At 42.7% G+C, this 17652-nt stretch overlaps 1 protein-coding gene across 6 annotated transcripts in view; it reads left to right on the top strand.

The window, feature by feature from the left end:
- The window catches only part of KIF13A (kinesin family member 13A), a 187589-nt gene that overhangs the window by 88882 nt on the left and 81055 nt on the right, over window positions 1–17652 (top strand). For all 6 annotated transcript variants that reach the window (XM_072152654.1, XM_072152653.1, XM_072152659.1 and 3 more), the window contains exons 5-6: window positions 10479–10571; window positions 10746–10926. In XM_072152654.1, the coding sequence (XP_072008755.1) occupies window positions 10479–10571; window positions 10746–10926 (274 nt within the window). The remainder of the gene's footprint in view (window positions 1–10478; window positions 10572–10745; window positions 10927–17652) is intronic.

Below are 17652 nucleotides of genomic sequence, written 5' to 3'. Positions count from 1 at the left end.
CAGCTTGGAGGCTTACAGTATGTATCCATAGTGCACTGTATTACTGCTCCCTAAAGTTTGGAGGCTTACAGTATGTATCCATAGTGCACTGTATTACTGCTCCCTACAGCTTAGAGGCTTACAGTATGTATCCATAGTGCACTGTATTACTGCTCCCTACAGCTTGGAGGCTTACAGTATGTATCCATAGTGCACTGTATTACTGCTCCCTACAGCTTGGAGGCTTACAGTATGTATCCATAGTGCACTGTATTACTGCTCCCTACAGCTTGGAGGCTTACAGTATGTATCCATAGTGCACTGTATTACTGCTCCCTACAGTTTGGAGTCTTACAGTATGTATCCATAGTGCACTGTATTACTGCTCCCTACAGCTTGGAGGCTTACAGTATGTATCCATAGTGCACTGTATTACTGCTCCCTAAAGTTTGGAGGCTTACAGTATGTATCCATAGTGCACTGTATTAGTGCTCCCTACAGCTTGAAGGCTTACAGTATGTATCCATAGTGCACTGTATTACTGCTCCCTACAGCTTGGAGGCTTACAGTATGTATCCATAGTGCACTGTATTACTTCTCCATACAGCTTGGAGGCTTACAGTATGTATCCATAGTGCACTGTATTACTGCTCCCTACAGCTTGGAGGCTTACAGTATGTATCCATAGTGCACTGTATTACTGCTCCCTACAGCTTGGAGGCTTACAGTATGTATCCATAGTGCACTGTATTACTTCTCCATACAGCTTGGAGGCTTACAGTATGTATCCATAGTGCACTGTATTACTTCTCCATACAGCTTGGAGGCTTACAGTATGTATCCATAGTGCACTGTATTACTGCTCCCTACAGCTTGGAGGCTTACAGTATGTATCCATAGTGCACTGTATTACTGCTCCCTACAGCTTGGAGGCTTACAGTATGTATCCATAGTGCACTGTATTACTGCTCCCTACAGCTTGGAGGCTTACAGTATGTATCCATAGTGCACTGTATTACTGCTCCCTACAGCTTGGAGGCTTACAGTATGTATCCATAGTGCACTGTATTACTTCTCCATACAGCTTGGAGGCTTACAGTATGTATCCATAGTGCACTGTATTACTGCTCCCTACAGCTTGGAGGCTTACAGTATGTATCCATAGTGCACTGTATTACTGCTCCCTACAGCTTGGAGGCTTACAGTATGTATCCATAGTGCACTGTATTACTTCTCCATACAGCTTGGAGGCTTACAGTATGTATCCATAGTGCACTGTATTACTGCTCCCTACAGCTTGGAGGCTTACAGTATGTATCCATAGTGCACTGTATTACTGCTCCCTACAGCTTGGAGGCTTACAGTATGTATCCATAGTGCACTGTATTACTGCTCCCTACAGCTTGGAAGCTTACAGTATGTATCCATAGTGCACTGTTTTACTGCTCCCTACAGCTTGGAGGCTTACAGTATGTATCCATAGTGCACTGTATTACTGCTCCCTACAGCTTGGAGGCTTACAGTATGTATCCATAGTGCACTGTATTAGTGCTCCCTACAGCTTGGAGTCTTACAGTATGTATCCATAGTGCACTGTATTACTGCTCCCTACAGCTTGGAGGCTTACAGTATGTATCCATAGTGCACTGTATTACTGCTCCCTACAGCTTGGAGGCTTACAGTATGTATCCATAGTGCACTGTATTACTTCTCCATACAGCTTGGAGGCTTACAGTATGTATCCATAGTGCACTGTATTACTGCTCCCTACAGCTTGGAGGCTTACAGTATGTATCCATAGTGCACTGTATTACTGCTCCCTACAGCTTGGAGGCTTACAGTATGTATCCATAGTGCACTGTATTACTGCTCCCTACAGCTTGGAAGCTTACAGTATGTATCCATAGTGCACTGTATTACTGCTCCCTACAGCTTGGAGGCTTACAGTATGTATCCATAGTGCACTGTATTACTGCTCCCTACAGCTTGGAGGCTTACAGTATGTATCCATAGTGCACTATATTACTGCTCCCTACAGCTTGGAGGCTTACAGTATGTATCCATAGTGCACTGTATTACTGCTCCCTACAGCTTGGAGTCTTACAGTATGTATCCATAGTGCACTGTATTACTGCTCCCTACAGCTTGGAGGCTTACAGTATGTATCCATAGTGCACTGTATTACTGCTCCCTACAGCTTGGAGGCTTACAGTATGTATCCATAGTGCACTGTATTACTGCTCCCTACAGCTTGGAGGCTTACAGTATGTATCCATAGTGCACTGTATTAGTGCTCCCTACAGCTTGGAGTCTTACAGTATGTATCCATAGTGCACTGTATTACTGCTCCATACAGCTTGGAGGCTTACAGTATGTATCCATAGTGCACTGTATTACTGCTCCCTAAAGTTTGGAGGCTTACAGTATGTATCCATAGTGCACTGTATTACTGCTCCCTACAGCTTGGAGGCTTACAGTATGTATCCATAGTGCACTGTATTACTGCTCCCTACAGCTTGGAGGCTTACAGTATGTATCCATAGTGCACTGTATTACTGCTCCCTACAGCTTGGAGGCTTACAGTATGTATCCATAGTGCACTGTATTACTGCTCCCTACAGCTTGGAGGCTTACAGTATGTATCCATAGTGCACTGTATTACTGCTCCCTACAGTTTGGAGTCTTACAGTATGTATCCATAGTGCACTGTATTACTGCTCCCTACAGCTTGGAGGCTTACAGTATGTATCCATAGTGCACTGTATTACTGCTCCCTAAAGTTTGGAGGCTTACAGTATGTATCCATAGTGCACTGTATTACTGCTCCCTACAGCTTGAAGGCTTACAGTATGTATCCATAGTGCACTGTATTACTGCTCCCTACAGCTTGGAGGCTTACAGTATGTATCCATAGTGCACTGTATTACTTCTCCATACAGCTTGGAGGCTTACAGTATGTATCCATAGTGCACTGTATTACTGCTCCCTACAGCTTGGAGGCTTACAGTATGTATCCATAGTGCACTGTATTACTGCTCCCTACAGCTTGGAGGCTTACAGTATGTATCCATAGTGCACTGTATTACTTCTCCATACAGCTTGGAGGCTTACAGTATGTATCCATAGTGCACTGTATTACTTCTCCATACAGCTTGGAGGCTTACAGTATGTATCCATAGTGCACTGTATTACTGCTCCCTACAGCTTGGAGGCTTACAGTATGTATCCATAGTGCACTGTATTACTGCTCCCTACAGCTTGGAGGCTTACAGTATGTATCCATAGTGCACTGTATTACTGCTCCCTACAGCTTGGAGGCTTACAGTATGTATCCATAGTGCACTGTATTACTGCTCCCTACAGCTTGGAGGCTTACAGTATGTATCCATAGTGCACTGTATTACTTCTCCATACAGCTTGGAGGCTTACAGTATGTATCCATAGTGCACTGTATTACTGCTCCCTACAGCTTGGAGGCTTACAGTATGTATCCATAGTGCACTGTATTACTGCTCCCTACAGCTTGGAGGCTTACAGTATGTATCCATAGTGCACTGTATTACTTCTCCATACAGCTTGGAGGCTTACAGTATGTATCCATAGTGCACTGTATTACTGCTCCCTACAGCTTGGAGGCTTACAGTATGTATCCATAGTGCACTGTATTACTGCTCCCTACAGCTTGGAGGCTTACAGTATGTATCCATAGTGCACTGTATTACTGCTCCCTACAGCTTGGAAGCTTACAGTATGTATCCATAGTGCACTGTTTTACTGCTCCCTACAGCTTGGAGGCTTACAGTATGTATCCATAGTGCACTGTATTACTGCTCCCTACAGCTTGGAGGCTTACAGTATGTATCCATAGTGCACTGTATTAGTGCTCCCTACAGCTTGGAGTCTTACAGTATGTATCCATAGTGCACTGTATTACTGCTCCCTACAGCTTGGAGGCTTACAGTATGTATCCATAGTGCACTGTATTACTGCTCCCTACAGCTTGGAGGCTTACAGTATGTATCCATAGTGCACTGTATTACTGCTCCCTACAGCTTGGAGGCTTACAGTATGTATCCATAGTGCACTGTATTAGTGCTCCCTACAGCTTGGAGGCTTACAGTATGTATCCATAGTGCACTGTATTACTGCTCCATACAGCTTGGAGGCTTACAGTATGTATCCATAGTGCACTGTATTACTGCTCCCTACAGCTTGGAGGCTTACAGTATGTATCCATAGTGCACTGTATTACTTCTCCATACAGCTTGGAGGCTTACAGTATGTATCCATAGTGCACTGTATTACTGCTCCCTACAGCTTGGAGGCTTACAGTATGTATCCATAGTGCACTGTATTACTGCTCCCTACAGCTTGGAGGCTTACAGTATGTATCCATAGTGCACTGTATTACTGCTCCCTACAGCTTGGAGGCTTACAGTATGTATCCATAGTGCACTGTATTACTGCTCCCTACAGTTTGGAGTCTTACAGTATGTATCCATAGTGCACTGTATTACTGCTCCCTACAGCTTGGAGGCTTACAGTATGTATCCATAGTGCACTGTATTACTGCTCCCTACAGCTTGGAGGCTTACAGTATGTATCCATAGTGCACTGTATTACTGCTCCATACAGCTTGGAGGCTTACAGTATGTATCCATAGTGCACTGTATTACTGCTCCCTAAAGTTTGGAGGCTTACAGTATGTATCCATAGTGCACTGTATTACTGCTCCCTACAGCTTGGAGGCTTACAGTATGTATCCATAGTGCACTGTATTACTTCTCCATACAGCTTGGAGGCTTACAGTATGTATCCATAGTGCACTGTATTACTGCTCCCTACAGCTTGGAGGCTTACAGTATGTATCCATAGTGCACTGTATTACTGCTCCCTACAGCTTGGAGGCTTACAGTATGTATCCATAGTGCACTGTATTACTGCTCCCTACAGCTTGGAGGCTTACAGTATGTATCCATAGTGCACTATATTACTGCTCCCTACAGCTTGGAGGCTTACAGTATGTATCCATAGTGCACTGTATTACTGCTCCCTACAGCTTGGAGGCTTACAGTATGTATCCATAGTGCACTATATTACTGCTCCCTACAGCTTGGAGGCTTACAGTATGTATCCATAGTGCACTGTATTACTGCTCCCTACAGCTTGGAGGCTTACAGTATGTATCCATAGTGCACTGTATTACTGCTCCCTACAGCTTGGAGGCTTACAGTATGTATCCATAGTGCACTGTATTACTGCTCCCTACAGCTTGGAGGCTTACAGTATGTATCCATAGTGCACTGTATTAGTGCTCCCTACAGCTTGGAGTCTTACAGTATGTATCCATAGTGCACTGTATTACTGCTCCCTACAGCTTGGAGGCTTACAGTATGTATCCATAGTGCACTGTATTACTGCTCCCTAAAGTTTGGAGGCTTACAGTATGTATCCATAGTGCACTGTATTACTGCTCCCTACAGCTTGGAGGCTTACAGTATGTATCCATAGTGCACTGTATTACTGCTCCCTACAGCTTGGAGGCTTACAGTATGTATCCATAGTGCACTGTATTACTGCTCCCTACAGCTTGGAGGCTTACAGTATGTATCCATAGTGCACTGTATTACTGCTCCCTACAGCTTGGAGGCTTACAGTATGTATCCATAGTGCACTGTATTACTGCTCCCTACAGCTTGGAGGCTTACAGTATGTATCCATAGTGCACTGTATTACTGCTCCCTACAGCTTGGAGTCTTACAGTATGTATCCATAGTGCACTGTATTACTGCTCCCTACAGCTTGGAGGCTTACAGTATGTATCCATAGTGCACTGTATTACTGCTCCCTACAGCTTGAAGGCTTACAGTATGTATCCATAGTGCACTGTATTACTGCTCCCCACAGTTTGGAGTCTTACAGTATGTATCCATAGTGCACTGTATTACTGCTCCTTACAGCTTGGAGGCTTACAGTATGTATCCATAGTGCACTGTATTACTGCTCCCTAAAGTTTGGAGGCTTACAGTATGTATCCATAGTGCACTGTATTACTGCTCCCTACAGCTTGAAGGCTTACAGTATGTATCCATAGTGCACTGTATTACTGCTCCCTACAGCTTGGAGGCTTACAGTATGTATCCATAGTGCACTGTATTACTTCTCCATACAGCTTGGAGGCTTACAGTATGTATCCATAGTGCACTGTATTACTGCTCCCTACAGCTTGGAGGCTTACAGTATGTATCCATAGTGCACTGTATTACTGCTCCCTACAGCTTGGAGGCTTACAGTATGTATCCATAGTGCACTGTATTACTTCTCCATGCAGCTTGGAGGCTTACAGTATGTATCCATAGTGCACTGTATTACTGCTCCCTACAGCTTGGAGGCTTACAGTATGTATCCATAGTGCACTGTATTACTGCTTCCTACAGCTTCGAAGCTTACAGTATGTATCCATAGTGCACTGTATTACTGCTCCCTACAGCTTGGAGGCTTACAGTATGTATCCATAGTGCACTGTATTACTGCTCCCTACAGCTTGGAGGCTTACAGTATGTATCCATAGTGCACTGTATTACTGCTCCCTACAGCTTGGAGGCTTACAGTATGTATCCATAGTGCACTATATTACTGCTCCCTACAGCTTGGAGGCTTACAGTATGTATCCATAGTGCACTGTATTACTGCTCCCTACAGCTTGGAGGCTTACAGTATGTATCCATAGTGCACTGTATTACTGCTCCCTACAGCTTGGAGGCTTACAGTATGTATCCATAGTGCACTGTATTACTGCTCCCTACAGCTTGGAGGCTTACAGTATGTATCCATAGTGCACTGTATTACTGCTCCCTACAGCTTGGAGTCTTACAGTATGTATCCATAGTGCACTGTATTACTGCTCCCTACAGCTTGGAGGCTTACAGTATGTATCCATAGTGCACTGTATTACTGCTCCCTACAGCTTGGAGGCTTACAGGATGTATCCATAGTGCACTGTATTACTGCTCCCTACAGCTTGGAGTCTTACAGTATGTATCCATAGTGCACTGTATTACTGCTCCCTACAGCTTGGAGTCTTACAGTATGTATCCATAGTGCACTGTATTACTGCTCCCTAAAGTTTGGAGGCTTACAGTATGTATCCATAGTGCACTGTATTACTGCTCCCTAAAGTTTGGAGGCTTACAGTATGTATCCATAGTGCACTGTATTACTGCTCCCTACAGCTTGGAGGCTTACAGTATGTATCCATAGTGCACTGTATTACTGCTCCCTACAGCTTGGAGGCTTACAGTATGTATCCATAGTGCACTGTATTACTGCTCCCTACAGCTTGGAGGCTTACAGTATGTATCCATAGTACACTGTATTACTGCTCCCTACAGCTTGGAGGCTTACAGTATGTATCCATAGTGCACTGTATTACTGCTCCCTACAGCTTGGAGGCTTACAGTATGTATCCATAGTGCACTGTATTACTGCTCCCTACAGCTTGGAGGCTTACAGTATGTATCCATAGTGCACTGTATTACTGCTCCCTACAGCTTGGAGGCTTACAGTATGTATCCATAGTGCACTGTATTACTGCTCCCTACAGCTTGGAGGCTTACAGTATGTATCCATAGTGCACTGTATTACTGCTCCCTACAGCTTGGAGGCTTACAGTATGTATCCATAGTGCACTGTATTACTGCTCCCTACAGCTTGGAGGCTTACAGTATGTATCCATAGTGCACTGTATTACTGCTCCCTACAGTTTGGAGTCTTACAGTATGTATCCATAGTGCACTATATTACTGCTCCCTACAGCTTGGAGGCTTACAGTATGTATCCATAGTGCACTGTATTACTGCTCCCTAAAGTTTGGAGGCTTACAGTATGTATCCATAGTGCACTGTATTACTGCTCCCTACAGCTTGGAGGCTTACAGTATGTATCCATAGTGCACTGTATTACTGCTCCCTACAGCTTGGAGTCTTACAGTATGTATCCATAGTGCACTGTATTACTGCTCCCTACAGCTTGGAGTCTTACAGTATGTATCCATAGTGCACTGTATTACTGCTCCATACAGCTTGGAGGCTTACAGTATGTATCCATAGTGCACTGTATTACTGCTCCCTAAAGTTTGGAGGCTTACAGTATGTATCCATAGTGCACTGTATTACTGCTCCCTACAGCTTGGAGGCTTACAGTATGTATCCATAGTGCACTGTATTACTGCTCCCTACAGCTTGGAGGCTTACAGTATGTATCCATAGTGCACTGTATTACTGCTCCCTACAGCTTGGAGGCTTACAGTATGTATCCATAGTGCACTGTATTACTGCTCCCTACAGCTTGGAGGCTTACAGTATGTATCCATAGTGCACTGTATTACTGCTCCCTACAGCTTGGAGGCTTACAGTATGTATCCATAGTGCACTGTATTACTGCTCCCTACAGCTTGGAGGCTTACAGTATGTATCCATAGTGCACTGTATTACTGCTCCCTACAGCTTGGAGGCTTACAGTATGTATCCATAGTGCACTGTATTACTGCTCCCTACAGCTTGGAGGCTTACAGTATGTATCCATAGTGCACTGTATTACTGCTCCCTACAGTTTGGAGTCTTACAGTATGTATCCATAGTGCACTGTATTACTGCTCCCTACAGCTTGGAGGCTTACAGTATGTATCCATAGTGCACTGTATTACTGCTCCCTACAGCTTGGAGGCTTACAGTATGTATCCATAGTGCACTGTATTACTGCTCCATACAGCTTGGAGGCTTACAGTATGTATCCATAGTGCACTGTATTACTGCTCCCTAAAGTTTGGAGGCTTACAGTATGTATCCATAGTGCACTGTATTACTGCTCCCTACAGCTTGGAGGCTTACAGTATGTATCCATAGTGCACTGTATTACTGCTCCCTACAGCTTGGAGGCTTACAGTATGTATCCATAGTGCACTGTATTACTGCTCCCTACAGTTTGGAGTCTTACAGTATGTATCCATAGTGCACTGTATTACTGCTCCATACAGCTTGGAGGCTTACAGTATGTATCCATAGTGCACTGTATTACTGCTCCCTACAGCTTGGAGGCTTACAGTATGTATCCATAGTGCAATCGTACAGTATGTATCCGTAGTGCACTGTATTACTGCTCCCTACAGCTTGGAAGCTTACAGTATGTATCCATAGTGCACTGTATTACTGCTCCCTACAGCTTGGAGACTTACAGGATTTATCCATAGTGCACTGTATTACTGCTCCCTACAGCTTGGAGACTTACAGGATTTATCCATAGTGCACTGTATTACTGCTCCCTACAGCTTGGAGACTTACAGTATGTATCCATAGTGCATTCGTACAGTATGTACCCATAGTGCACTGTATTACTGCTCCCTACATCTTGGAGGCTTACAGTATGTATCCATAGTGCACTATATTACTGCTCCCTACAGCTTGGAGACTTACAGGATGTATCCATAGTGCACTGTATTACTGCTCCCTACAGCTTGGAGACTTACAGTATGTATCCATAGTGCATTCGTACAGTATGTACCCATAGTGCACTGTATTACTGCTCCCTACATCTTGGAGGCTTACAGTATGTATCCATAGTGCACTATATTACTGCTCCCTACAGCTTGGAGACTTACAGGATGTATCCATAGTGCATTCGTACAGGATGTATCCATAGTGCACTGTATTACTGCTCCCTACAGCTTGGAGACTTACAGTATGTATCCATAGTGCACTGTATTACTGCTCCCTACAGCTTGGAGACTTACAGGATGTATCCATAGTGCACTGTATTACTGCTCCCTACAGCTTGGAGACTTACAGGATGTATCCATAGTGCAATCGTACAGGATGTATCCATAGTGTACTGTATTTCTGCCTGTTACATAACAGCAGGCATGTTTACATCTCTGAGTTAATAACAGCCGACAACGTGAACAACCATCTGTAGTTAATTAACTTTGTAACCCTGCAGTTTGGCTGATTTCTGAGAGTATCATAGCACACACACACTACCATATTAGAATTACTCGCCTGTTGAAATCTAAAAGAAATACAGTGATTAAAACCTGCCCATGAGCAGCAGGAACGAGGGTGCATGTGTATTCTATGACATGTTTTTTTTCTATGAAGTAAGCTATATACATTACCCAATAATATATGTTAGAGCAGGAACGCAGCTAATAAATTGTTTAGGTCACAGCAGCAAGTCAGATAAATGGACATCAGTTTACTATCTTATCAGCACTCTGTGCAGTCATACATTGGCAGCCTGGTGTATAATGTATGCCAGTCACTCTCAGCTCAGCTGTCGGAAGAGAAGAAGGAAGTAATGACACTCGGTGATTGACTGCACTTGGCAAATGTACAAGGAGACTAAAGCTCTGTTGTTTCTTTTTCCTTTTTTGACTCTTTGGAAAGCCTATTTGTAATGAAAAGAGTCATTTGTGCACATTAACATTTTACTGTATTATTTTGCAGGTCAGGAAGTGGTGTTTAAGTGCCTTGGGGAGGGAATTCTGGACAATGCCTTTCAGGGATACAACGCATGCATATTTGCATATGGCCAAACAGGTATGAGGGTGAATGTAAATGTTTGTTTAATTTGATACTGATAAGTCTATAAAGTGACAAAAGCAATAACCTTAAGATTAATGTACCACTAAAACAAGCAGATGCAAGAACGGCTTACATTTTGTATTTGGTAGAATTTTATTTTGTTATATATTGATTTTGCCTTTGTTACAGGTTCAGGAAAGTCGTTCTCTATGATGGGAACAGCAGACCAGCCTGGTTTAATTCCACGGCTCTGTTGTGCTTTATTCCTGAGGGCGGAAGATGAAGAAAATGACTCTCAAACTTTCAAAGTGGAAGTATCCTATATGGAAATCTACAATGAGAAAGTCAGAGATCTCTTGGACCCTAAAGGGTAAATGATCGATCTATCTATCTATCTATCTATCTATCTATCTATCTATCTATCTATCTATCTATCTATCTATCTATCTATCTATCTATCTATCTCTGTTTTCATTTCATTATTTAGAGTAATGGATTTGTTAACATTTCTGTTAAAGTAGTATCCAGGGAATATGAACGTGTGATATAGACACCTAAAATGCTATAAATGAATTAATGCAACATAAATCAAGGTCATTTATTACAAAATGTAACTTAAATAGTTTACTTTTAAGAATACTTTATTGGCTTTCTAAAGGCTAAGTTATCTCCAATGCGTCCGACCCGGGATACTACAACTCCCACGATCCCTCAGTGACATCTTCTCCTGTCATGCTCTGCTCGCAGTGATCTCTGAGGTGATGATTTAACAGACTGTACTGCTGTGTGACCACAGTATCATAAACTACATGTTTCTCTCACTTACTATGTGTGTGTTTAACTGACATCACTGCACGTTACCTCAGCCCGAGTGAGATGACATCTCACCACAACACTTAGGAAACATCAAAACCACTGCAAGCAATTAACTACAGCCAAACATATTGATGATCACATGACCTGACCAGGCAGTTGCAGAACATGTCACGTGGCCAGGTGACAATCCTCTGTCCTGTACTTCCTACATTGGGACAAAGTAACAGGACTAATTTAAGGGCCAGTAGCATTTTAATTCTTCATAATAGTGTAAATCCACAGCATTATTTTTCTGGGAGCAAAATTAAAAATAAAAACTAGTTACATATTAGCTTATATCTTAATGACCGATTTGAATATTAATTATTCTTATCCCTGGAATACCCCTTTGACTTAAATGGATTTTTTTAATGACTCTTGTTTGCATCCATTTACTTTCTTTCATTATACTTCCATTATATTGAGGGAAATTATAACAAGCAAGCAATGGAAGCATAAAGGGCTGATAGGTTACTTAATCTGTTGTATACTTGATGAAAAAAAATAAAAAAGCTTTACCAACAGGTGTTGAAATAGTATTGAACCGTGTAGGTGAGGTTTTATTATACAGCAGAAACTTCAACCATCTTGACTCCAATCACTGACCACTCACTAAACCATTTTACTATTTAACATTAGGGAAGCAACAAATCACAATGCTGGCAATCTCTGTGTTATGTACAGGTTGGGCTCTGTCGATAAACTTGTCCATATGACTATTGGATTATCAAGTTTATGGGAATAAGCATTACTCCTTCCGTAACTAAGAGTTCTATGAAAGTTAGGGTCCTTAAAGGGATTGGCCACTTGATGTTTTTTGTTATGTGTGAGCAGCAGCATATTAGGTAATTTACCAATAAACACATGTAAAAAGTTCTGCAGTGCTTTCATGAAAAGTAAAGTAAATCCACTGGTACAGAAATGTCTCATCAGCTCCCATTCCTGTCCATAAAATGGCTGCATATGGAAGATCATGTGATCTTTAACTGCCCATGATCAATCTACCGTCCAGGACCTTAACATTGAATTAATAAATACTATCATAAGGTCCTGGAAGGGTGATTAGTCAGAGAGATCACATGACCCTCCATTTGCAGCCATTTTATGGACATGATTGGCAGCTAATGAAATAAAGTTTCTTATGAACCAGGGGATTTACTTTAGATATGAAGAGAGAGGTGCAGAACTTTTAATAGATTAATATTGATAAAGAACCTCATAACCTGCCTCCCACACATTACAAAAAACTTTTAAAATGGCCAACCCCTTTAAGTGGGGGATTGCCTGTATATTTCAAAACTGTAGTATTTAACAGAAATCTGTCATCACACCTTATAAGGCTACGAGAACACTGACGTATGCCCGCACGGCTACGGCATGGCATGCCCTAAGTTTTCCCCGTGTACGCAGTGGTATGGTGCTGAACGTGTGCAGCACCATATCACTCCGTGTGGCCATTGCTGGTCTATGAGGGATGCATGTACATACGTCCCCCTATGGTCGTGTTAATGCGGCCTAAGGCTGTGTCATTGACAGAATTTTCTTTGCCATCATACATTATAGAGATGCATCACTGAATCCTCTTTGCACCTTAAATGCAGCATCTGGTCTTTTAGTCCTTTCTTATGGTGTCCTTTTTCTAAAAACAATGGGGCACATTTACTTAGAGTAGTACAAACTGCACTAAAAGTGTGTTTGTCTCTGTATAATGCAGGGTGCACCACAAGTGTCGCATGCTCCAGAAATGTGTCTCAGACACTTCTTAAATATTTGTGCAAGCTGTTTGCATTGAAAAGAACGTGTAAAGTCAGACAGATAAAATTTAGGACCATGGGAAAGCTGGGTGTCTACATAAATACTTTACACATGGAGTTTCCTGAATTGTCCAGACGGGACTAATCAACCTGAGCTAGATGACTGATATACAGCAGCTGGGGATAGTGCAGCTATTGATTACTTCTGCCTGTCAGGGACAACACAGTGATCCCTTATTCTCGGCTTATGCTGGGCGGGACAATGCTGTAACAGTGCATAATTAGGGTGAGGAGAAGTGCTGAGCCAGCCAAAGGAGCATAATTTTGTAATTGTTTTTTCAGCAACACCACTCGGCTCAGGGATTAAACAAGATAGTAGATTTCCTTTAAAGATTAGTTAAGATTAGTTACCTGTGTTTGGATTTCATGTTATGATTCAGATTAGTTTTCTTCCCATCCTGTTTTTAAATAAAAGTAATGAAAAGCTAAAACACAGGTGCCAGGGGTCACTGAATAGATGGCTACAACAAGCACCATGACAACTATTAAATTACTGTCTATTTTTCTGAGCAGCACAGTATTTTAGCTTCTACTGCAAGTAGTGTTACAAATCCTGTGTTCTAGTGTGTATGTATATATATATATATATATATATATATCTCAAGTACCTTACATAAATAGGGTGTGTACAGGGGCGCACCTGCCATGAGGCGAGTTGAGCATCTCGTCTCAGGCGGCGCGCCTCCTGCTCAACGAGGGGGCAGCACCGGCCGGCACTAAGCTCCCACACACCGGACAGGACCGCATTGCCGCCCTCCGTCCGGCACCTTGCTCCCCGACGCTGCTGGCACCTTGCGCCCGCCCCCTGATGCCGCCTACATCAAACCCCTGCCGGGCCAGCCAGCACCACTTTCTTGTGAGGATCCGCCCCCTCCTGCTCTCGGCTCCCCCTCCACTCCCGTCTGAACCCCGCTCTGCTAACGTACCCCCCCTCCAGGCCCTCGGCTCCCTGCTTCCCTTGACCTACCCGCTCCCGGCTCCCCGCGCCACCGCCGCTGCAGGATAAGGCACCGAACTTTCCAAGAACACAACAGAGAGGTAAGGTTACTTTATCTTTGCAATATATGTGTGTGTATATATATGTGTAATGTGTATATATATGTGTGTGTGTATATATGTATGTGTGTATATGTATATGTGTGTGTGTATATATGTGAATATATGTTTGTGTGTGTATATGCTGTATGTATATGCAGCATTTGTGATATTTATCAGGGCTTCTATTTTGTTCTACATGGCGGTACTTTGTATCTATTTTATACTACTTGGTGGCACACTGGATGCATTTTATACTACATGGTGATATGCTGTATGCATTTTATACTACATGGCGATACGCTGTATGCATTTTATACTACATGGCTGTATGTATTTTATACTACATAGTGGTACACTGTATGCATTTTATTCTACATCGCGATATGCTGTATGCATTTTATATTACATGGTGATACGCTGTATGTATTTTATACTACATGGCGGCACGCTGTATGCATTTTATACTACATGGCGGCACGCTGTATGCAGTTTATACTTCATGGCGGTACACTATGCATTTTATTCTACATCGCGATACGCTCTATGCATTTTATACTACATGGTGATACACTGTATACATTTTATACTACATAGCGGCACGCTGTATACATTTTATACTACATGGCGGCACACTGCATGCATTTTGCATTGCTTTATTTTTACACCAAATCTGGTCCTGACACTCCCTGATATCTTACATATATGGGCGCGGGGGGCGTCTCTCTATGGCTCGCCTCAGGCAGCAGACAGGCTTGGTACACCCCTGCAGCTCGGCCCCTTCTGTCTGCGGCCGCCTTCTGACCCTCCTCTCCCGGACCCCCGGCTCGCCTCTCCAGTCCGTTGTCCGCTCCCCCTCCCCCTGCTGCCCCTGTCCGCGACCCGACCGCCCGCCTCATGCATCCGCGGCCCGACCACCTCTCCCGCCACTTCTGGCCGCCCGCCTCCACGGCCCGCCCGACTTTCCCAGCCGCCTGCTTCACCCGGCCGGCCGCCGGCCTCGCGCCTGCGCAGCCCGCCAGTGTCTCCCGGGCGCACGCTTCGCTTGTCCGCAGCCCGCCACTCCCAGCCACCAGTGTATGTGTTCTGTATGTGTTTGAGTGTGTGTATATGCATGCTATATGAGTATATATGCTGTATATATGTGTACATGCTGTATGAGTGTGTGTGTGTATACTGTAATATATATATATATATATGTATATATATATATATATATATATATTTATATATGGCGGCTCGCTGTATGCATTGTATGGTATATGGCGGCACAATGTGTGTATTTTATATAACATGGCGGCACGCCAATACATACAATATACATATAATACATACAGCATACCGCCATATAGTATATAATACATACAGCATACCGCCATATAGTATATAATACATACAGCATATCGCCATATAGTATATAATACATACAGCGTGCCACTATATAGTATATGGTATATGGCGGCACGCTGTATGTATTGTATGGTATTTGGCGGCACGCTGTATGTATTATATGGTATATGGCGGCACACAGTATGTATTATATGGTATATGGCGGCACGCTGTATGTATTATATGGTATATGGCTGCACGCTGTATGTATTATATGGTATATGAGGGCACGCTGTATGTATTATATGGTATATGGCGGTACGCTGTATGTATTATATGGTATATTGCGGCACGCTGTATGTATTATATGGTATATGGCGGCATGCTGTTTGTATTATATGGTATATGGCGGCACAATGTGTGTATTTTATATAACATGGCGGCACGCTGTATGTATTATATGGTATATGGCGGCATGCTGTATGTATTATATGGTATATGGCGGCATGCTGTTTGTATTATATGGTATATGGCGGCACAATGTGTGTATTTTATATAACATGGCGGCACGCCAATACATACAATATACATATAATACATACAGCATACCGCCATATAGTATATAATACATACAGCATACCGCCATATAGTATATAATACATACCGCATATCGCCATATAGTATATAATACATACAGCGTGCCACTATATAGTATATTTTATATGGGGGCACGCTGTATGTATTGTATGGTATTTGGCGGCACGCTGTATGTATTATATGGTATATGGCGGCACACTGTATGTATTATATGGTATATGGCGGCACGCTGTATGTATTATATGGCATATGGCGGCACTCTGTATGTATTATATGGTATATGGCTGCACAATACTGTTAGGTTGTTAAGATTGTGAGCCCCATGGGGATAGGGACCAATTTGACAAGCTTTGTGCAGCGCTGCATAATCTGTATGCGCTATATAAATAAATTATTATTAAACCTACCACTTTAAAATGACCCTTCTGACCCACAAATACCTTTAGACAGCTCAGGATGAGCTGATGCAGGACCATGTCAAAAGGTATTTGTGGTCAGCAGGGTCATTTTAAAGTGGTAGGTTTCCTTTAAAGCAAAAGTGTTCACCCAAATTGCATCTCAATAATTATGTGTTGAATGAATGTGCTACTACTGTATGACCTCTCTTATTTCTAAAATATTTTTGAAGATGTCCCTCTTTTTCTACAGTTACTTGTGATCTCTATGGCAATAAACTTAACTAACCCTGAGAGATTAAAAGGCTTTCATAATTCTTTCCTAACTGACTCGTGGAAACTTTAACGGTGCCTCCCTTTATATACAGCTCCAATACTATTATTAGCACTGATAGAAGCTGTTTACCCAAGTAACACAGGCCTCTATGGAAGGAAATAGATTGTCCTACTCTAACATAATAATGTGATGATTTTAAGGCCAGACATTTTTATATTGACCATATTTCATAGACTTGAATCGAAGTCAGTAGAGGGCCCTTTACTTTTCTAATCCTTTTCTGCTTCCAAGGAGCAGCATTAGATTGTAAAGCAGTAGCTTCATCTGTGACACATGTGCAATATCTACAATATGTACCATAACTGTCTGCCATTTATGTCACCACATGCCCCTTCTCTTCTTGTCTTTAGGGTGCTAATCAGAAATATTGGTATAGTCTATTCATTTCCTCTATTGGAAGCTAACACACTGCCTTATGTATAGTGCAGGGCCTGAAGAGGAGCGGCTAATGCAGGGATTCAAAATGCAATAGCGTTGAAGGAAATCAACCACACAGACTTAATGGTTTTAACCAATGCATATCTACACACTGGCGTGTTCCCCTGAGGCAGGATCCATTCTTCACTTAGCTGTTAATGGCTTACTTTTGTACTGTTAAAAATATGCAAATGAACCCCATATACACTGATATACACAGAAGCCCCTTCTGGCTCCGTTGGTTATCACCAGCTATCTGGCAGTGGAAGGGAGGGAGAATGTGGACAAAAGCACCATAGGAAGTTGTGAATAATCAG

The sequence above is a fragment of the Engystomops pustulosus genome, chromosome 5 (assembly GCF_040894005.1).
Source record: "Engystomops pustulosus chromosome 5, aEngPut4.maternal, whole genome shotgun sequence".
Taxonomy (NCBI): Eukaryota; Metazoa; Chordata; class Amphibia; order Anura; family Leptodactylidae; genus Engystomops; species Engystomops pustulosus.
Note: the sequence above shows the minus strand (reverse complement) of the source record. Positions and strands in the feature narration are given on the sequence as shown.